The 22,152-nt window shown below is 40.5% G+C and overlaps 1 protein-coding gene across 1 annotated transcript; it reads left to right on the top strand.

The window, feature by feature from the left end:
* Positions 1 to 8,251: 8,251 nt before the first annotated feature.
* FUNDC1 (FUN14 domain containing 1) lies at positions 8,252 to 21,541 on the top strand. Its single transcript, XM_040585264.1, has 5 exons — positions 8,252 to 8,382; positions 10,409 to 10,565; positions 12,468 to 12,543; positions 19,258 to 19,386; positions 20,903 to 21,541. Exons 1-5 carry the CDS (start codon positions 8,352 to 8,354, stop codon positions 20,978 to 20,980), a joined length of 471 nt encoding a protein of 156 aa, XP_040441198.1. The 5' UTR covers positions 8,252 to 8,351; the 3' UTR covers positions 20,981 to 21,541.
* The last annotated feature ends 611 nt before the right edge of the window (positions 21,542 to 22,152 follow it).

A 22,152-nucleotide genomic window follows, 5' to 3' on the forward strand; every position in this document is an offset into this window, starting at 1 on the left:
TCCAAAAGTCCTTGCAGGATCCATCCTCGGTTATGCTGTGGCACGGTGCATTTCACATGAAGACAGGAGCAGCCTTAAACTTTTTGCATGCATTGACAAATACATGGAAAAAGTGGATACTTTCCCTTGTTCCAGGCACTTGGACTATAAATCCATAGAGAACTTGAGTAAACATAACTTTCTTAGTATGTTAAAAAGTTCACACTGTGGAAAGAAGACATTTCTGAGAAACAGATTTTAGTCTTTGAAATAATTAGACTGAGCTGAACAGATTTTTGGCATGATTCGTAAGCCAGTCATTGTTCAGCCTTTGTACTTAGAAGAGCAATTATGACTCCTTTGGAAACATCCTTAGTTGAACTCTTAAAATAATAAAAACACTCCTCCATAAGACCACATCAACATATGGTTTTCCTAATGACAGCACAAACAAATCACCCACTCATCAAACACATTTAGGAAGAAGACAGGAACAAACAGAACAAACAAATTTTCTAAAGATTACTTACTGGTCCTGATCAATCAGGAAAAAAAATTAAATTGAATTCAGGAACTACCTATGGGATATAGAATACACACGAAATAAGCAAAAACATAAATATCACCAAATACTGTAACGCAAAGTTTATAGATAATATGCTGTGAAGTTGTATCTCAAAAATATTGCGCAGCTGTTGCCCAGCTTTATGATCCACCCACTGGTTTACTTTTTAACTTTGGTGATACATCATGGGTAAGCAAGAAAGAGATAAAGTACATCGACACTAGTGTTCACTATCAGAACATCCTCGCTGGTTTCTCCACCTTGCTGCTAACTCCAGGGTGAGTTCCCAGCTGAACAAAAGCTGGTGGGTGACGAGCGTCCCTGCTGTAGTTCTCTTTAGTAGATGCTGCTGTGTGGTGACTACGTGGGTGTTAGCTGCTTTGAGATTCACGGAGCCCTGTCACCCTTCTATGGCTCCATCCAGCTTGGTGTAGCTCATTGGTGCATTCTGACGAGTTAGTATCACTTCAGAGAAGTGGAGTCCCAAAGCACGTCTGTCTGGGCCTCCGGAGGTTAACGCTACACAGAAAATACTCTGGCAACATAAGCGCCCATGCTTTCCAGGAGCGCAGTCCTTGACAGTCCTGAAAGCATCCACATCTTTAGAAATGTGGAAGCTGAGGTAAATGGACACAGGAAGGTTTCAAACTATAAGTCACTCCTGATCTTACCTCATGTAATATACAGCCATGTGCATGCGCACACACATACAGAAAGCCTATACCTTTTCATAGCTTCAATTTTCTCAGCTCTTTTGAGCACCTTTGGGGTACCAGTCAGGTTTTTCCAGAGCATTGAAGGACTCCCCTTCTCCTTTGGATCACGATGTCTCTGTCTCTGCTTACTGCATCTTTTCGTGCATATGCTGGAGACTGTGCCCAACAGCTGCCGCTCCATAACCTTTTCCTTTGCCAGGCAACACACAGCTCAGTCCTCCTGCATGGCCTGTGTCTGTGCAGCACACCTATGGCTTCCCGGGCCGAGCACTGGGAAACAACCCGGCTGCCAGCAGCAGCCACTGCAGCTTCCACACAGCTCTCTGCAACAACTTCAGCCCAGCCCTGGGATGCAGGAAAAAGGGAGCAAAGCTAGGCAGTCAAAATGGGGTTCACCATCTAACAAATACCCAGAGAGAGCCCTCAGTATGGGACAGTATTTAAAGAATGAACATAAAACCTCCAGATTCCTACAAGAAGCAACCCTGCCTGCATGTAGCTCTGTTGTTTTTCTTGCCCTCTTCTGTGTATGTGTTCTCTGGCTATAAGAATAGACTAGAAAACTCTACCTGCTAGTTTTGATTCCAGTCGGAATGTGGACCAAGCACATATTCCACACTTCTCCTCCGAGTAACTCTAGATGAGACTGAATGAGAACAGTATTAAACCACCAGTGGCTGAACCGGAGCCCCTGCTACCATGTTCTCACTGCTGCTGCAGCCTGTAGGACTGGGCAGATGGTATCAGCGCCAGGAAATACATAGCAACAAAACTTCTGTCACTAGAGCCAGTGTCATGCTTGTTGTCAATGCAACGAGTTAATGACAGGATTAGAAACCAAGTTTCCTCCTCTAATCCCTACCCATGCCATTTTCAGGTTTAGTCAGACTCGGGACTGCTGCTGCTACAAATGTTTAGCTCAGAATTATGTCCCAAATAGCTTCAGCAGACAGCACTGCTTCTGTCCTGCCACGTGCTGAAAGCTCTGCATAGTAGTGCTTGGTCTTCTTTCAGGGAGTGTAGCTCTCGCTCTGCAAAAATCATTGTCAGGTCCTTGGAGAGACCATAAGTGCTGAAGATGATCAGTGGTGATAAGTCAGGGTGGGTGGAATACTTCCATGGAAACAAATATTAATGAAAAGCAGGGAGAAAAGGTGAACACTATCTGTCTTTGCACATTTTTGTCAGAGAAAATGCCTGCTTTCAATTTTTGTCAAACTGCATTACTGCTTTATCAGAAATCAAGATCTGAGTATTTTAAAACTGGAAAAATTAACAGTGCTACTGGAAACTACACTGTGATATTCTCTAGTTTATTATTATTGAGCTTTGAAAGGTAACCAAGTCTGATCCTTTGGGGTGTTTCTCAAGACTTAATCTTTGATATAAGGAAATTATTTAAATGTTATTTGACATTGTTGTTGCAAACTTAGGAAGAGTCTTGGTGACGAAGTACCGTTACTTTGTACAAGTGCAATCAGGAACACCTCTCTAACCCGTCAGTCGGTCTGCCCAGTTGCCCAGGGGCCTCAATCTTTGCAGGAAAATTACCTTTGAAAAACAAATCCAGTCCTCCTAATCTCAGTCCTGCTAAAGTAAGCTAGCCCTTTGGCCAGAGAAATGTTATTTTGAGATCTGCAATTCGGAAGGGGATACAGCCACAGGGATCGGGGCAGTTGGTGGAGCCCTGTACTCCGGGAGTCTCATGTTTGAGTCTCTTGGCATGTTTTCAGTTATCTAGGGGGAATTTATATAGTTTTATTTCAGCCAAAAATGGAAAGCACAGAAGACGATGTAGGAGGGCTCTTCATAAGCTTGAGGTGAGCTGAGAGCAGCCAGGTGTTTCCGTGAATACTACCTATGACTAGCAGAGCACTATCTGATTGAAGGTTTTTCCTTGCCAGCAGTGATGACTCACATGAATTATCTTTCCTCTTTGTATACTGTCTAGTGTTTACTCATCACATTTCTGTATTGTTTTTCATTTCTTGCAAGAAAATGAAAAACATTATTACCACATTTCCCTTCAGTTTAGGATTTTTAGACTTTTCTTGGTGCAGGGCTTCACAAACAGAAAAGTGAAATTCTTTGGGCTCTGTGCTGCTTGGATGGCATTTTTGGAGGGTCCTCAATTTTTTCAGTGTGGATTGCTTCTAAATCTGCCCTGCTGTCTTATTATCCTATTTCTGTTAGCTTTGTAAAAAGCTATGCAGAAGAGTTTTATTTTTCTCTGAATTGTTTATGTGCACTTACACTACAGAAACTTAATAGGAACATCTGTTAGCTGTGGAAGTGGTATGTATGACTGATCCATCATCACAGCTTCTCTAAAAAAGTAATTCCTTACATTTCCTTTGCAAGCAGACTGCCAGAAGGTCCTCGTGTCAGTCTGTGTTCTCACTCTCTCCGTTGGTTTGTCTGAGTTCTTAAGTTACAGTGGCAGGGAACTCCAGAATACCTATAAGATATAACAAGGGAATCAGATATTTGTCTCTGAAAGACAACTTAAAAATGAAATATACTGCTATATTCATGATCACAGCTAAGAGATATTCTCTAAAATAATACAGCACTACAGTCAGTACCCTTTTCTGAAATTTTATAATATGGATATACAGTAGACAAAAGGTTACCCTGAGAAAGTTCAAAACCTTTTATTTTTTTACTTAGAACAAAACTGCAAATCAAGAACACAAACATTGCAGAACCCTTTTTTAAAAAAAATAAGTCACATTGCATATACATGAGAACAGATTTAACAAGAATATGACAAGAGCTGCATCTCACTGAGACCTGTATCACATTAAAGGCAACCTTCCAGTGCATTGCAAGACTTCCAGCTTTTTTAAGACTCTCAGTTCCCCTCCCCACCCTTTATTTGCCTAGGTAATCACAAGAAGCCTCAAATTTTGCTCAACACTCCAGTCTTTATTAAGCATTTTGACTGTGCAAGATTAACCTTCATGAGTCACAGTAGTCCTCTCCTTCTGCAGTCTGCTCCCACTGCTTAAGCATTAGGTACCTCCTGGAGAGATCCTAAAGCAATAATAAGCTCAAGTTCACCAGACGTGTGCTCTACCGCAAAACGTAGCTCCCCTCTTGCCGCGATCTCAGCATTTGCCGCCTGCGTGGCATGCAGAGCGCCTGGACACACTGGTGGGATTTGTACAGTAACATGAGGTCATGGACAAAGCTCTGTGCTGCAGTCCAAGTCCAATAACACATCAGAGGCGAGATCAAAAGACTAATGGATCATCAGCTTCTATTATTAATATTGTAAATGAAACAAAGAGGGAAGATCAGTCTCTCCCCTAAACTTTTTATTTCCTTACTTTTCCAGGCTAGGGTAACGGGCATGCATCCTGTCGCAGCCTGACCTGACGCTAACCATCAGTTCTGTTTAGTTAGTAAAATGCAGGTGCTGTGGATCCAGTGTGTCTCGCTTGGGTGATGTCTTTGGTTCTTACCTGTTTAAAAACCTCTCACAGCATGCTAAACTTAGGTTGTTTTTTTTTTCTTTTTGTACCTATTATTATAATGCATCAGTAAGGGACAATTTAAATTCTTGTTAGTTAATACAAACCATAGACGTCCCTTTCTCTGCCCTTTCCTCCCCTCCTCATATATAGATTGTGGTGGGAATTTCTAATTGAAATTTCATTAGGATAAACAAATTAAGATTTACGGTTGGACTCTATGATCTTAAAGATCTTTTCCAACCTAAATGATTCTATGATTCTAAGATGAAAGAAACTGTTGCAGAGTCAGAGGACTACAAAATTGAAAAAAACAGAATTCATATGATGACCACAAAACAGAAAAAAATCTTTAAATAACTTTTTACAAAGTTAAGAAAAGCTACACAGGAAGGTCAATGACAACCAATACAAGCAAGCCAACAAAAGTCTCATACGGGGATAGCACAGGACAGCAGGATATGTATTTCTTAGCATAACTACAGGGAAGAGGAGATTTTAACATCTTCCTAGTGCATCACAGTTCAGATTATGGCCCATCTTGGCCAGGCAAGCAAGAAAGAGCTGGGATAACTCCTGGTGCAAACTTTCACTCCTGCTCCAAAAACAATCTGGTGGCTGTTGCAGAAGGGTCATAATGCCCAAGAGTCAGAATCTGCTACCTTCCCACCACAGCCTTTGCCCAGGCTCTCGATGGACTGAGAACCAAATCCCTTCCTGCATCTGAGAAGACATTTCTCTGCCATTTGCCAGCCTACTGAGCTTTGAATAACAGCATGTCCAGTTTGGTTTTTGAAAAATAATCATCCTCTCTTTCCAATATGTTTATTGCCAGGTTATTCAAACTGTATTTACTAGGTTAAATCTGCTGAGAATGTAAGTTCCACTCACATATATGGCCTAGTGAAGATGGTATGCAGTGTGTGTTGCCTTTATTTTTTATAATTAACCACACAACACGGTTAAAAATCCAAGCATGTGCAGCTCAGCTTGGAAGTCCGGTCAGCACCACAAAGGAGCTATTAGGATTGGAGACAGGCAGATGTTTGAAGGTTAGGGGGGCTCTCCTCTGCTTTTTGGGTTTTGGGTTGCTTATTGTGGTATATTTTAGTTTTTCAAGGTAAGTATGCCATGTATGTCCTCTTGCAAGCCGTGGTAGGGAACCTGCTTGTCATAAGTATGTGGTCAGATGGTGAATGCACAGTCTGAACATGTAGCCACTTACAGGCTTGCAGAGCCAAGAGAGTGGTTTTTCTGTACAGTCCTTCTGATGCTACAGGGAAACTTTTTGTTTCTAAAGAGCCTTCAAGGGTGAAGCCAAAATGCAGCCCAAGTTTAAATTGCCTACCTTTCCTTGAAAAATTTCTGTCTGTGGATAGCTTGAAGGCGGCACCTGTGTGCGCTTGATTTGAATGAGTTTGTGGGATTTTATGTATCATGATGGGGCTGATCAAAAGCACTGACTGAGATGATATGAAACCAGATGGCTATAATGACCATCCTGAAAACCTTTTCTCTCTGTTCTCTCCAGCCTTACCTACACAATGAGCAAGAGAAGCAAAAGGTTGCAGGAGCTCCACAGGGATGCGCTCAGCCAGAAGAGTAAACAGTAGTAAAAAAATTATCTTCTGGGACCTCCCCAAGAGATAGAACTAGAGCCGCTGAAAGCCAGCCGTACAAATTGCTGTAAGGTTTGCAACTGCCTCAACAGTTGTGAAACTGGGAACAGCCAGCAAGTCTGTCTGTGGTAGCCAAAGCACCTTCCTCGTTCTCCTGGCCAGGAGGAGATCATCTGCTACGGCAACTGGTACCATGCATGCACACACTCAGGTACAAACCCTGACCGACAACAATGAGGAAGACCCAAAATACCTAGATAATGGGAACCTTTTCTAGAGATACCACGGATGAGTTACCTGGGTTGCCTTTTGTCCAGTCTTGGCATCACGAAGGAAGCCAGCAAAGCAGCTTTTTTAGTGTTATTAGCATACTTCCTTCCACTGTTAGTTTTAAGGACTGCATAACACTCTCCAAAGTTTTTTTTTTTTTTAAGAAACTGCTAGTGTTAGAAAAAAAGATTGCAAATCATTTAGTAGTAAAAGTCAACAAGCTTTTTGTTATTATTGGGAAATGAATAAAAAAAAAAAATATGCTTAAACATGAAAAGTCCAAAGATGTTAGGTGTTTGTCAAAACAAATCATGAAAGACACATTTGTGTTCCATACAAAAATAGATTTATTGAAAATCTTAAGGAAAATAGTATGTTCCGCCTGTTGTGCTATCACCTGCTTATCACGATGGCCAATGTTTGTAATAAAAACGTTAATAACCAAACCACTATTTCGTACACTAACTTTGAATTTTATACACCAACTTCAATGTCAAGGCTGATTTAAGAAGTACCTTTACACAGAACATAAGTTTTTCTTGATTCTTTTTTTGCATGTCTGTTAAAGTTAGTGTAATTAAGGGGTTGATGAGAATCTTAAGTGCTTAGTCTGCATGTTGCACGGGTCTTGCTCCATAAAAAATAGCTGTATGACACGGGAAAAAGTGGGTTTGTTTTCATTATAATTGCCCATCTTGTGCATTGGCAGCATGAGTTCAAATGAGAAACAGTAAACCTTTTTAAATCGTATATTTCCCATTTTCTGTTATTATTCATAATAATTGAACCCTCTTGCTTTCTTGATGCTCATATTGCCGCAATGTTCCTGAAGCTGTACATTCTGTATGGTACCCCTAAGTTACAGCTATAAAGGTTGTACAGAGCTGCACACAAAAAAACCCAAAATAAAAGCAGTAAAACGCAATAGCGTGGCCTTCAGCCCGCCAGGCCACCACCGGCAGCACCCACTGCTACAAGCAGGGAGGGAGCACAGGGCGTCAGGAGATCCCGAACTTCATCTTTTGAAACGTTCCACGGCTCACATTGATGTCACCTTGGCTCTTTGAGGCGCCTGGGCTGTTCCTTCCCGGCTGCTCATTTTTAGGGGCGTTGAGCGCCCCCGGCACGGCGACGGGCGGCCCTAACCGGCCCCGCTACGGCCGCGGGCGGCCCCTTGTCCAGCCGCGACCGCTGCCACCCCCGCTTCTCGCCCGCGGCAACGGCCACCCTGAGGCGTCCTGCGGCCCGCACGGCTATCACCGGGCTGAGCCGGGCCCGCCGCCCAGGCCAGAAGCCCCAGGCCCCGACCGTCCGGGCCGCCACGGCCGCGGGAGCGCCGCACCATGGGCCCGCGGCCTGCCCGGGCGAGTCCGGGGGGACGGGCCCCGCCGCCGAGGCGCTGCCCGCGGACAAACCCGGCCCCGCCGCGCCCCCCCCTCCACGGCCCCCCGGGAACTGCCGCCCCAGAACCCTCCGCGGCACCGGGGGACCCGCGCTGCCCGCGCCGCCGCCACGGGGAAGAGCCCCCGGCGCCCCTCGCGCTGCCGCGGGGGGAGGGGCGGGGAGGGCGGCGGGCGCACGCGCGCTGTGGCCCCGCGGCCGCAGAGGGGGCGGCGCCGCGGCGGAGGGGGAGCGCGGAGCGGCGCGGGGCGGGCGGCGCAGAGCGGCCCGCGGGGGGCGGAGCGAGGCGGCCCCGGGCCCGGCTCCGCTGTCAACACCGGCCAACATGGCGGCGCGGAGGCCCCGCGCCGCCTCAGGTCAGTGGGCGCCCCGCGGGCCCGGGCGCGTCCGCAGCGACGCATCCTGTACCGTCCCCTGGCGGGAGAGGGGAGGAGGCGCGGCGCGGCGGCCGCCCTTCCTCTCGGGGGCGAGGGGCAGCCCGGTCCCGGTGCCGGCGCCCGGGGGCGGGGGAGGGATGGCCCGGGCTCTGCCCCTCCCCCGTCCCCGTCGTGTCGTCCCCCCCCCTCGCCGCTCGCGCGGCCGGTGGGGGAGGGGAGGGGACGGGCGGGGCGCCTGCGCGCCAGGTTGTTGTCGTTGGCTCGTCCCGGGGGGAGGCGGGGCTGGGCCCTCGGCGGGGCGCGGGGGGAGCGGGAGCGCCTTTCCGCACCGCACCGCACCGCACCGCGGCCGTGCGAGCGCCGCCCTCCTGCACGGGCAGGGCCCGGCGGCCGGGACAGCCAGCCCAGCCCAGCCCAGCCCAGCCCAGCCCAGCCCTGTCCCGCGGGGAGGGGGCGGCGGCCACCCGCGGAAGGTGCTCTAGCGTGTTCTCTTTTTCCACGCGACGCGTTACACTTGTGTGAGTTTTGAGCCGAGCCATACTAACGAAGGGGCAGAATTAGCTGACGCTCTGTGACAACCTGTTTGTTTTCCTCCACTTAAAGCAGCTGAACAGTTTGCGCTTGATACCTTAAAGCTGGAAGGGCCATTCAGTACCTTCTGAGCATTATGGGCCTTGCTATTTATGTTCTAGTACTCAGGAACACTTAGGTGATAATAAAGGGAAATAATTCATATCTACGTGTGTATTTCTTGCATTCTCTAACTTTTACCCATACTTGTAGTAATAGTTTAAAAACAGCTGCTGAAATTCTTAATGTTACATATCTGCAGTCTCACTTTATAATTCTAGGAAGTAATTCAACTTCTATTCCTCTCTGGAATCACCCAGTATCATTGCTGAATTTACATTTCACATTAAATCTATTTAACCAAAGTAGACTTTAGTTCATTTATGTGTGTCCATAGAGCTATGATGATGCTTTTAAAATATTTTTCTTTAAAAATTTTCAAGCCATCTCTTCCCTTTGATGTCTGAGTATACGTGGTATTTAGGTTCTCTAACTTGGAGTTGCAGGATGCCTGTTTTGAAAATTTGATGGAATTGTACTGCAAATATGGAGCTTCATGGAAGTCCCAGCTTCATCTATTTCACCTGTTGTGGAAAAGCAGCAGAAGTGTCTCTTCTTGGTTTATTAGTGTATGCTAGTGTGTAGCCCTCTGAGGAAAACACTAGGCTAGAGGTTCTCAATCTTTCAAAGTTTTAGTCTGTCCAGTGGAGATGTGTGAGCTCTTTCATAAGTTTGACGTGTTTCACGTTGCTTAAGATCATAAAAGACATTGTAGTAGGTCAGATGAAAGCCCAGCATCCTGTGTCCGAAAGCCATTGGCTGCAGGGTGATCTAAGAAAGATTTAACAGGGTAAGCAGGTATTGTTACTCTCTCAGAATGTTTGTAATGTTTTTCAGCCCAGGATCTCATTAGCCATGGTTAAGATGTTTGTATCTGACAGCCTTTGGCAGATCATTTGGGTCCATCTCCCCCTCTTTAATTTCTTCTGTTGTTATTTGGAGTCCAGATCAGCTTTTGGTATCTACAGCATCCTGCGGCCAGCTGTTCCACAGGTTAACTCAGGCTTCCAGCAGGGGCTTGCTTTTTTTGTGTTGAACAAGCTACCTGCTAGTTTCATCCAATACATCTTAGTTCCTGTATTTGAACAGGTAGGAGATCCCTGTTCACCTTTTCTGTGCCAGTCATGGATTTTACAGATTTTATTTCCCCCTGTGGTCTTCTCTTCCTTACCTTGAACATTATGGCATAAAATCTCAAAATTCTTTATTCTTTGAGCTCCTGGATCATAGGTAGCCTGTATGCTGCAATTTAAACCATTGGATTAGCCAGTTAATACCGTAACCAATTCTGTTAATGTTTGGGTTTTTTACATAAATTGTTAATTTACTGTATAACTGAGAAAATTACTTCTTTTTGTTTTGTTTTTCTTTTAAGAGCATGAAAGTGACGATGATTCCTATGAAGTGTTGGATTTAACAGAATATGCACGTCGTCACCATTGGTGGAATCGTGTGTTTGGCCGGAATTCAGGACCAATTGTAGAAAAATACTCTGTAGCTACTCAGATTGTGATGGGTGGTGTGACTGGCTGGTGAGTGAGCATCACTTTTTGTAACTGTCCTAGACATTTTACTGTGTTAGAAGATCCCTTTCCAAGGCTATTTGTATCAGATAAATGTATCCTCTCTAACGGGATTTCATTTATCATTGATCAAGATTATCCATGTGTGAACAATTTCTTAACTCATTACTCTTGACTTATCATTCTGAAGTGTTTTGTAGTATTGGTAAAACACCATTTATTCATATCAGTTACTGTGAAAAGGATTTAGGGAAATGTCAGAGCTTTAAAAATACAAGGAATAAATGGAAAATTACTGCATATAGCTTTTGTTTGTATGGAAAAGCTTATTTCCTTGCTAGTATAGATTTATAAATCTAGTTATAATATTATGGCTAAGACATACTTTATAAGTAAAAGGAATGAGAAAGGAAAAAAATTGTGGCAGAATACTTTTAATTAAGAGCCCCATTTCATAGAGACTTTTTTTTGCCTCTAAATTCAGCTGGAGCCATTTTGTACAAATTAAGTCTGCTCTCATGTTAACTGGAGAGAGATACCACAGCATAGTTGTGCTAAAATAGTTCATGGTGAAAGCTAGATAGTACAGATAAGAACTTAAACTGGAAAATACGGCCACAGCCTTAGCAGTTATGTCAAGGTATTTGTTATTCATGCAATGTCTCTATTCCAGTACTCTAAAAAAATGTTAAGTACAGTGAAAAGGAGCATTATAGTAGCAGAGTGACTTTTAAAATGGAATTATGCAAGATTTGGAAGATGAAATAGACCAAAAATGAAATTGTCACGTCCAGGCTCAGCACAGCTTTGAGGAGTGTAGGCTTAGCTTTCAGTCTGATTTTTTGGGGTTGTTTTTATTTTGTTTGTTTTTTGCCTCTGTAGCCTTAATATTATTTTTAGAAGTTAGATGTGTATACATAAACTCTGAAGCTTCCAGGGAATAGTTCATCTGGCATCCATAAAAACTGGCTTCTTGAAAGCTGGAAACTGTGTTTCAGTATCTGTAGATGTATATACCTCTCTATGCATTTCATGTATATAAATACGAATTTACTTTTCATGTGTAGGGGGGGAGAAAATTTCCCTCTGTGTGTGGACTGGGGGCGGCAGGGGGGCAGGTCAGACACCAGCAGAGTTGTCCAGGGAAGTTGTGGAACCATTAGCCTTGGAAAAACTCAGCGCTTGCCCAAGTTAGGACCCTGAGCAACCTGATTTAGCTTGGAGGCTGGATTGGACTTTGCAGGTGGCCCAGTTTTGGGTAGGCCGCTGGACGAGATGACCTCCAGAGGTCCCTTCCTGCCCAAACTATTCTGTATCAATATCTGTGCAGCTCTGTGTTTGATATGAGAGGGGAGACTGCAAACAAGATAATTAATTTTCTGGCTGCCTTGATCCCATTAAAAATAGACTGAGGTCGTGTCCCAGTAGAGGGGCCCCACTGGTTTTTAAGTGTTGTGGTAAGGATGTAACTTCTTTTTACCTGAGATACTTAAGTTATGGGTTGTGTAGTTAATATAAATGATGGTAGAATATATTTACCTTTTGGTAATTACCATTTGGGAACAGTTATAGTGGCACTTTCATATTACTACATTGTGCTTTATTAACATGCTACATTTAATAGGAGCATACAGCTTTTCTGTGCAGACGAGGTCTGGAGATCTCAATCGTACTTTAAAGGGGCCATCGGACAGCCACGAATTAGCAACCATTACTCATGTTGACTTGTGTTAGGTATTCTTAATTACTGTTTGTATTAAATATTCTGTTTTTGAAATTTTAAAATGTGAAATGATACAGTTGCTTTGTTAAATTAAAAATAATAATAGTTGTAGTTGGGAATTTTAGAGTGTGGCATTTTTCAGCAGACAACTTCATTGGACTGGGTTTTTTTTGTTTTGTTCTCCTAAGGTGTGCGGGATTTTTGTTCCAGAAAGTCGGAAAGCTTGCAGCAACTGCAGTAGGTGGTGGCTTTCTTCTGCTTCAAGTATGTAGCATTTCATGCTTTCTAAGTTGGCAAATATTATTTACTAAACAATAGGAAAAACACAGCTGTTGGGTAAAATTTAATTAGGAAGGCTTCTTATCTACTTCATCTTTTTAGTCTTATCAGTCAAAAACTTACATTTCAGCTGTAATACTGTGTACAAAAGACACATTTCTAAAAAATGAATGGTGAATCAGAATCTACACTGTCCTGTAAAATAGTTTGTAGTAAGCCAAAAGAAACCGGTGTGCAGAAGCTGAGATGCTGTATGTGATTCAGTGTTGTCACATCAGAGGAATTTCCTGTAAACCTGTGGTTAGGGAGATAAGGAATTTAAGCTGAGTTTATATTAAACAGGTTTGAGAATTTTATCAGTGCTTTAGAAGAAGTAGGCTGCTTTGGCAGTTGCTTGGAACACTTGCTCTGGTCCCATTATGAAGCCGTGTTTTTGTCTTTTCTCCCCATGCTGTACTATACTAGTTATATCTGTTGAACCTCTGAAGCTTTGCTGATTTCTGATAGCATCGTTGCATTCCTCTGTTCAGTTGGATTTCACATCCAAAAATTTTTAATGATGTTCTCTGGCACGACCATTTCCATTTTTCATCAGGTATTGTGGTATGGGGAGGACATATTTCCAAAAAGCCTTTAAATTAGATGATGAAACTTTTTAAGTGATGGAGAATTTCACATACCCTTCTGTAAGATGCCAAGTAATTCTTAATTTTTTTACTGGCTTTTTTTCATGTTTTAATGCCCATGAGCTTGTCATTTTTCCTCAAATCATTCCAGAGGAAGTAGACCGGTGCCTACTTAGGTTCAATCATATACCATTTTTTGAGACAGGCTGTTAAAGATATATATTTTTTTAATTTATTTAATCTTTTCAGCATCACCCTGGAGGATTTCTGAAAGGTGTATCCCACTTCCAGTTACTCCTTTGATTGTAATGGCTGTTGCAGTCAACCAGTGATCTGGAAGATTTGGGTAGTACCTGTGATTGTTGCTGCATAATGCATCAAAACATCACAGCTGTGTGAAGTACTCGTAACTTTCTTCATAATCATGTTCGCTACTGGGTTTAGGTTTGGTTTGGGGTTTTTTTTAAGCCACGTACTAAACTTACAACATAGAACTGCAGCAGTCTGTGTGAGAATGTGGACTCCTGGAACTATTTGGTTTAAGTTTTCAACAAATATGAAGTGTATTTTATTTTGAGTTACTCAAAAGCAATGGAAATGCATCCACAATGCAAAAAGTCAAAGAGAAATAGTTCTGACACGAAGCTTTACAGTAGTAGCATTCATTCCACTTCACCATTGTACATTGATGACCTTTTTGAATCTGGAAATCACTGGTTATTGGGCTTGTACCTGAACATAGGGATGAATTTTACAAGGGTGCTGAATCTGAAATAGTTAAGACCATACAGATGTAAATTTTTGGCAAGATGCGCTATGCCAGCAAATGAATCAATGTGATGGAGTACTTTGGACATCTTTAGCCCATAATGTGTATTTCTGGATCATGACGGAAGAATTAATCATTTATTGAGGTATATATATACACACACACAGTGGATCTTGAAGTACTTGTCACCTCTTTCATCCAGTTGACTTTAGGATCTGAATCCCTCTTCCTGTGTTGTGTGCCACTGGTCTTAATTCTTTTAATGACAATTCTAACCTAAGTATGACTGAAGAGCCTACAGAACGGTGGGCTGGCATCCAGGAGTAGCAGGTAGACAATGTTGCCTGCAGGTACCTTCGTTAGTACTTCCAACTACAGAAAGCTGAAAAGTTAAAACTAAGACCTGTAGAGAAAGGAGACTAGAAATTGTTTAAAACACATTACTTGCGCAGTGTTTTTGCTTGTTGAGCTGTGATGCTTGGGGAGCTTTCCGTTACATAAAACTTATTTGTCACGTGTTTGAGTGTCTGATTTCTTAGTTGATCTCATTTACAGTGTATCTGAAAAGAGATACTATTCATGAGCAAAAATGAGTTTCATATTTTGAGTTGTCGATATCTTTAATTAAGTAAGACCACATTCTCTTGGAAGGGAATGAAGTAAATGCCGTGGTCTTTCTTTTTAATTCAGAATGTTTTGCATTTTAAAGGTGAGTCATAAATTCTATAGTGTAATTACATTTCCGTAGTCTTTAATTTTTTCATTTAAAGATCACACATTGTAAATTTAATTTCTGTATGAATACATGTTCAGCACTTCCCCTGAGTGGGCAGAGTCGCATTTCAGCACATGACTAGAAACTTCCTTTTTATCTGTAAATTTCTCTGAAGTTGCAGATTTCATTCAACTGCTGATTGCACTATTGACATTGTAATTGTGTGCTAAAACAAAAACTACAGAAGGCAAAAGTCTTGGCTAAAGGCCATTCAGTGAATCATTTCAGTCCTGAAATTAAAAAAAAAATGTATTTTTTTCCTCAGCATGTAATGACTTTTCAAAAAATCTAGTAGCAAACTGAAAGCAATACATTTCTGGAGTGTCAGTTTGTACAAGAAGCAAAAAAGATTTGTCAGATTTTTGTAAGTGATCTAAAAGGTTTTCAGTCTTAATACAGATTAAATGAAAAGTAGTCTGAGGAAGAGAATAAAAATGATATTAAAGAATTTTCATAGTCTCAAAATGAAGATCTATTATCACATCTTTGATCAAATTAAGCTGTTGAAATATCCAGCACAATTAGCTATCCTTTTTATTGAAATAGATGTAGTTTTTCAAATATGCTGGTATGAGAGCAATATCCATATACTGTATTAAGGAAAATATAATTCATTTCTCTTAACAAGTACAGAATTTTCCTTGGATAACTTCTGTTTTATACAGCACAGTTCAGTGAAATCCTGAAGAGCAGGGAAGTGTGAACTCACGTGGTTCTGCTATAATGAAGTGGTTAAAAGCAGTTGCTCTTAATGAGTGCCTGTTCTCTTTTCTGTGTTTTTAAACTCCTGTATGCTTAATAGTGGTTTCATTGCTTTTTGCTCTGCAGTCAGCGTAAAAATTACAAGTTTTTCCATTGTGTGTTGACTATTATTTAATCATAAAATTGTGGGGGGGTTCAGTTATTTGTGCTTTCACTAATATATTTTGCCTCATCTTGTTAATATACAATTGATTCAATGCTTCATTAAATTATCTTCTGGCTTAAAAAAAGTAAATTTTTGAAAACAACACAAGAGGCAAGATAAATGCTAAAATATCCTTGGCTGTATCTCGTAGAGTGGTTTGTTGATACCATGCCATGATGATGATGATGATGATGATGTGGCATTTCAGTGAAGGGTGGAGAGAACAACATGCTTCTAGGGGTGGGGACTTAATAAGAAAGAGTTGTATTCAGTTTTGCCTTGAACATCCCAGTTGACAGTTGTGTGCAGACTTTGAGGGAACATTCTGTGGAACAGCCAAAGCAAATGGTAGTTGGAAGTTGACCTTTTAAAGAAATAACGTATTTCTGGCAGGTTTTGACATGAAATGGAGGGGTATGGTTTCTCTGTCTTTGTAAATTGGAGTAGTTTCAGTGGTTACAGTGGAGCTGTGCTAGCAGATGACGGCTGAAGATACAGCCTCTGCAGTTTAACTCTTACAAAAAAAGGTTGTGTCATTTCTCAGTCCCTCATTTTCTTTATATATTGAAGTTAGAGACTTGTCAGATCTGTTCCGGAAACTGGTTGAGTGTGATGGGGGTTGCTACCTATCTAAATACCAGAAGATACTTAAAAGTGCGCATGGTTTCTGTGTGCTACACAAGCAGCTGAGCACAGGGAGCTCACGTGTATCTTCTGGGCTTAGTTGGACTTTTTTTAGTATGAGAGATTTTTGTCTTTGAGGAAATTAAGACTCTTTTGTCCCATCTTGCCATATAAAATTTTTACTCTTAAACATCTTTTACTCGTTAGTCTTAATACTGTTTCACAATAACAAAGTGCTAGCATACCTCTCCAGTATCACTCCCAAAATGACATCTTCCCATCCAGATTCTCTCTTGAAAGATGCACTTATTTTTAGTATTCCTGCAATGATGTATTTTTCAATTGCCTTTTTGGAAAAAATGAATTCTTTTTTTCAACAGTTTTGGAAGGTCTTGAACAAAAATAAATTTTACTAATGTGATACATGAGAGAGAGATATGTATGTATATAATATATATTATGCCATTATCATATGTACTTCTATAGATAGATTTCTGTATATACAGAAATAGATGCACCCCACCCCCATGTCTTTTTAAGAGACATGATCTATATGTATAGACTTAGATGACTCTTTATCTTAAGTATGGAACTGATAATGGAGTGTTATTTTAGTTTGTTATTGTAGGGGCTGGGTTTAAGAATACTAGTGAACTTTTAAGAAATTGTGTTTATGTAAATTTAATGTGGTAAGCAAATAATTTTTTTATGATGTATTAGGGTCTAAAAATTGAAAGCTGTCTCACCAGCATTTGAGTCCAGTGGGATTATTTCTGCGCTTGTATACGAAGTTATGTAATTAGTAGGATTGCAGCCAAAGCCAATACGACGCAGGCTCTGACTATCACTGCAGTGAAGTACAACATTTTTTTTTCTTCTCAGTTATAGATCTTACATTGAAAACATTGATCTCTGTTGCTTATTTCATAGATGTGTACAAATGCTCAAAAGCAGAACTTAAGATCTCTGCTGCTAAGTTCAGGGAGAAAAGTATAATTTTTATTGTGTACACTGGAGTTTTGGTACAAATTGAAGTTGTAACTACTGCAGAGCTAAACAGAACTTAATTAAAAAATTATGCCTCATCTTTGTACTGTATGGATAACTGAGCTAATTAAACTAGTCTTAATGAAATACTTCCTTTAAAGTCCTTTTACTTAGATTTTTTTTTTTTTTTTTTAATGAGCAAGCAAATATATTAACATTTTATACATTTTGTTGACTGGGTAGATCAGTCCATATTTACTTTTCAGTTTTATGAGTTAGAAGGCACTAACTTAATGTTTGGGCCTTTTTGAAATTCTTGTAATAATGTTAAATTCATAAAAGAAAAATTGCCCCAGTGTGCAGCCTTTTCTGTTCCTGGTATGTCATCCAATGACTGGATGTGCAACCAGTACAGCTTTAAAACCAGTTTTATGTTTTCATACTGTATAATAGACAGTCGTTAGTTAGCTATCCCTGCATAAACACCGGTGCCCCTGTGGATAAATGGTTTTATAATAGGCAGTCAAGGTCAATGAATCTGTTACGAATATAGTAACTTAATTTTGCATTTGTCCAGTTAATTGTTTTTTTTTAATCTTGTGCAAAGATGGAAACTGAAATTTACTTTCTTACATAGGTGGTCTTTTAGGAGCTTTGTTTTGAATTCAGACAAAATCTGTCTGAGACTTTTTTCATTTTAGTCTTTCAGGATCGTGAAATTCTTATTTGTGGTAAGGTATCTTGCTTACTTATTGTGGCTGTAGTAAAACAAGTTAGATGGTCTACGTTTAGTTATATGGTATGTGAAAGTCAAAATTCAGTACCAGTAAGCAGTATGAAACATTTCTTTTTATGTCAAACCTAATGAATTGTATATTTAAATGTGTTCCGTGAAAGTTCATCATCTGTGACTTTGATTTACCAATTGTACTGTTTCCATAGAACACTGTTACATAAGTGACATAAATCTGCCAAACATGACTTTAAGAAGGACCTGAGAAATCTCACTCTTTATGAAGAACTTTTGGTATAACAGTCATTTACCCTGTAAAGTCAGTGGTCTGTATCTATCAGTCTTAGCAGTTAAATAAGCAGTAATCGTTAGTTTTGGGGGATTTCCTTCTCTCTGGTTTTTTTTTCCCAACCACTGAGTTGTTTAACTGTTCTCTAGAGCATGCAGTAATTGCCTGATTGTTTTGGGTTTTTTTTAAGCTGTGATCTTATAAACATTTAAATATTTATTTCTTTTGTGAATTGTCTTAAAGAAATTGGTCAGACTGTCAGTGTTGGTCAAGTAACAGAACATCTTACTTGTTTCCAGGATCAAATCTTAGTAACAGAAATAAGGCAAAATCTCACGGATGTTTAAGCATTTTGGGAGTTCAAGTGTAAATTGGTATGAACAATCCCCCAAAACTTACTCATTTTGCTGATGTTACAGAACTTGTGCTGTACCCAGGCCATGTTATTTTTCTACTCACTGGCTTTGTGTTGTAGAAAGTATGAGAATTCTCTTGTATCCAATACTTTTTTGTTGGACACTTTAAATGATGTAGGACAAAATAATGGTTTTCAGTATTTCTAAGGATGATTCTGATTAGCCCCAGATACCCTCTCACAAATCAGAATTCCACAATTCTGAAAGAAGCTGAAATTAAAGAGTTTTTTCGTTGTTATCCTATGATTGTGGTTTTCTTACAAGTAAAGTTACAGTAAATGCTGAAGGAAAAACATTTTTATTTAAACCTTTTATAGCTGAAAAATAGAGAATGGGTAAAATTAACAAGAGTCTACTGAACTTTGCTGTTGCTTGTTCTAATTTGAACTGCTGTTACTGTGGAAAATATTAGTGTTTGAAGCAGTGTACCTGCTATAACTGAACAATCTCTTTTCCTGTATCTGTAACTATAAAAAAACCCCACACCCCTCCAACTTTGTAGGCACTAAGAAACTGTATTTTGACTTGTAAAATGTTAACGACAATTGTACTAAATACCCTTTATTTTCCTAGATCGCTAGTCATAGTGGATATGTACAAGTTGACTGGAAGAGAGTTGAAAAAGATGTAAACAAAGCAAAAAAACAGTTAAAAAAACGCGCAAATAAGGCAGCACCGGAAATCAATACTTTAATTGAAGAGGTAAGCCTAAGGTGATAAACTCTTTTCTACCAGCCAGTTTTTCTTACCTTCAGCTGCAGGTGATGATTAATTGAAAATGCAGGTGCAAAACTGGAAGGCATCAGAAATACTCTGGCTGTATATTTTATTAAAAGTTATCAGATTTTTCTCTCTTTTATTCATTTAGCATTCTATTTTTTTACTCTTAAAGATGACACAAACACTTCAAAGTTAATGCATTTCTACAGCTGATACGGCTTAGGGACTGCCACTGACTTTGCCATTTAGTCTGTGTGGATTCTTGGCTAGCAAGAAAGCCAGTGGGGTCATGACACAGTAAAAAGTTGAAGATACTGTGGTTAAAACATGGTGGCTACAAAGACAAAAGACAAATTTTCTTAGACTGCTGATAACAGAATTACTTGGTTGTACGAGACTGACCTTTCTTTCTGAATAAAAGCTAGGACTACTTCATAACTAGAGTTGTGGGTTTTATCTCATTTTTATACAGTTCCAAGAATGTCTGTCTGTGGAATCTGTCAGTTACGTACTACATTGAAAAGAGGTAGCCTGTGATACTGATGAGTGTCACTGGGGCTATTTTGTTCTGTCGTTTGAAGACTTTAATTATTTGGTCTTTGGGGTTTTTTTAAAAGTACGTTTAGCCTTTTCCACATATTTTCACACTTCATACAGGCCATCTAAGCTGCTTTCTTAGTGACTGTGAATCCTGGCTTGGAAGATGCTGCAGACAGTGTAACAGCAGCCACACTAACACACTCAGATGTAACCTGTATGGAGTTGCACAGAGGCTGATAACAATTACGTTACATTTTAATGTGAATATGAAGTGGAAGTTGGAGAGATGGTTTTCTAGCTTATTCTAGCTTTTTCTTTTTTCTCATATTTTATTACTTTCTTCTAATTGTGTATTAATAGTTTATCTGAAGTGTTTGAAGTGGAGGATTTATGAAATGGCACATTTGATATACCGTGTTATACTCTGCTATTAGTTCATGAGACACTGTACACAAATGTCATCATACCTGAGTGTTTCTGGTAGAATGAAGTTGTTAGGAAACTGGCTGATAATGGAGTGAAGTATATCTCTTTTCCAGTGATCTAGTCTTCCAAAAAACAGTTGGTTTGTTTTTAAACGTTTTTCATGTGATTAAAATCGAAGTCATGGTGGTGCTTATGCTTTTTTGCCAAGGGAGTTTGTAAAACATCTGTCTTGTTTTAATCAAAACAAGAGTGGTATTGGCATGAAATTGCTATGACAGTTCCTCTGTATTTTGACTTTGAAAATACTAACTGTATTTTAAATATATTGTTAAAGACAGCTGAGTCTCAGTTTTCACTCCCTTGGTGCCAGCAGTTGCCACCTAGCTTTATATGTTTTTAAACACATTGCTTTCCCCTGCACCCCTCTCCCTAATTTTAGTATTTTTGTTTCCAGGCACTTGTGATTAAGTGTTAAATGCTACAGTCGGACACAACTAACTCAGTTCTTTACAAGTATTATTTTTCTTCTCAGTCAACAGAATTTATCAAACAAAACATCGTGGTGTCCGGCGGATTTGTTGGAGGTTTTTTGTTAGGCCTGGCATCCTAAGGACCTGAATCGTCTATTCCTGATGGCATTCATGTCGGCAAAGAACGGTTGTGGTGACAGGCTGTCTATAAGCAGTGTGGGTCACTGGTCCTTCCAGAGCAAGACGAGTGGACTAGCTAGACAACTTGGAAGCTTTTACATTTCAGGCTTTTGCCTCTTGAAGCTTGGCAAAACTAGAATTTGCTGAAAAACTGTGCAGTGCTCATTATAGCATTTCTGGGCAAAACTGGTTCATCTTCATCATGACTCTTTTTATGTATGACCTTTCAAGATCTAGCATTTTTTAAAATGTTAATTCTTGGAATATAGATATGTAGCCATACTGTAAGAAAGAAAGCTCCATTTCTATGTTTTCAGTTAAATACTGTTTATTTTAAAAGTATTTTTCTTCATGCTGTAGTAGATAGTATCAATGACTACATAATGTATATGATACTGTAATTTCAGCCTCATGGCTGTCCAGGTTCTTTAGAAGTCACTGCAATAATGATCAATCTGTAATACCTTTTTACAGAGTATTAAGTAACAAAGAATCATGAGCTTATTAAAGATGAACATTAACTTTGACTCTGTCCTTTGTGTACACAGAAAATAAGAAAACCTCGTGTTCATAGCTTGCAAGCATCTGGTACAAATGTTTGCAGAGATGCTTGTGATACGTGTGTGCTAAGTAAATGTACGTATGTTATTTTTCCCAGATGTGTAGATATGCGTAAACTCATTGATAAAACTGTACTACACAGATAATCATTGCAAGCGCATACTCCACAGCTATCTGACGCTTAATTGTTTTACGTTCAGTAAACCGTGGAGGTCGTTTCAGATTTCAGTAGTTGGCGAGGTGAAGAGATGAGGCTTCTGCCTGAGCACTTCGCAAAGGCTGGTACTTTGTAGGGCTCGACAGGGTGTCAGCACAACGTGCCTGCGATGAACTGAAGGCTGCTCTTGCAGCCCATTTTAGCTGGAAATGATACTCGCTTTCATATTCACCTCTGTTGCCACTGTGTTCTCCCTAACTTAGACACAGTTTTTTGGATTTTTTTTACAGTTGTCACTTAATTTGACTTTCACTGTCTAGGGTGCCAGCTATGGAAAAATGAGGGTACAGATTGGCTTCAGTTAGCTTATTGGAAGAGTGCCTATTTCTTCTGAAGTCTGGGAAAGCAAATGGG

The sequence above is a fragment of the Falco naumanni genome, chromosome 2, assembly GCF_017639655.2.
Source record: "Falco naumanni isolate bFalNau1 chromosome 2, bFalNau1.pat, whole genome shotgun sequence".
NCBI classification, from domain to species: Eukaryota; Metazoa; Chordata; class Aves; order Falconiformes; family Falconidae; genus Falco; species Falco naumanni.

Excerpts from the sequence above, each read along its gene's own strand:
- FUNDC1 (XM_040585264.1), top strand. The coding sequence starts at position 8,352 with ATGGCGGCGCGGAGGCCCCGCGCCGCCTCAG. Across the intron at positions 8,383-10,408 it reads GAGGCCCCGCGCCGCCTCAG|AGCATGAAAGTGACGATGAT; the intron begins GTCAGTGGGCGC and ends TTTTCTTTTAAG. Across the intron at positions 10,566-12,467 it reads ATGGGTGGTGTGACTGGCTG|GTGTGCGGGATTTTTGTTCC; the intron begins GTGAGTGAGCAT and ends TGTTCTCCTAAG.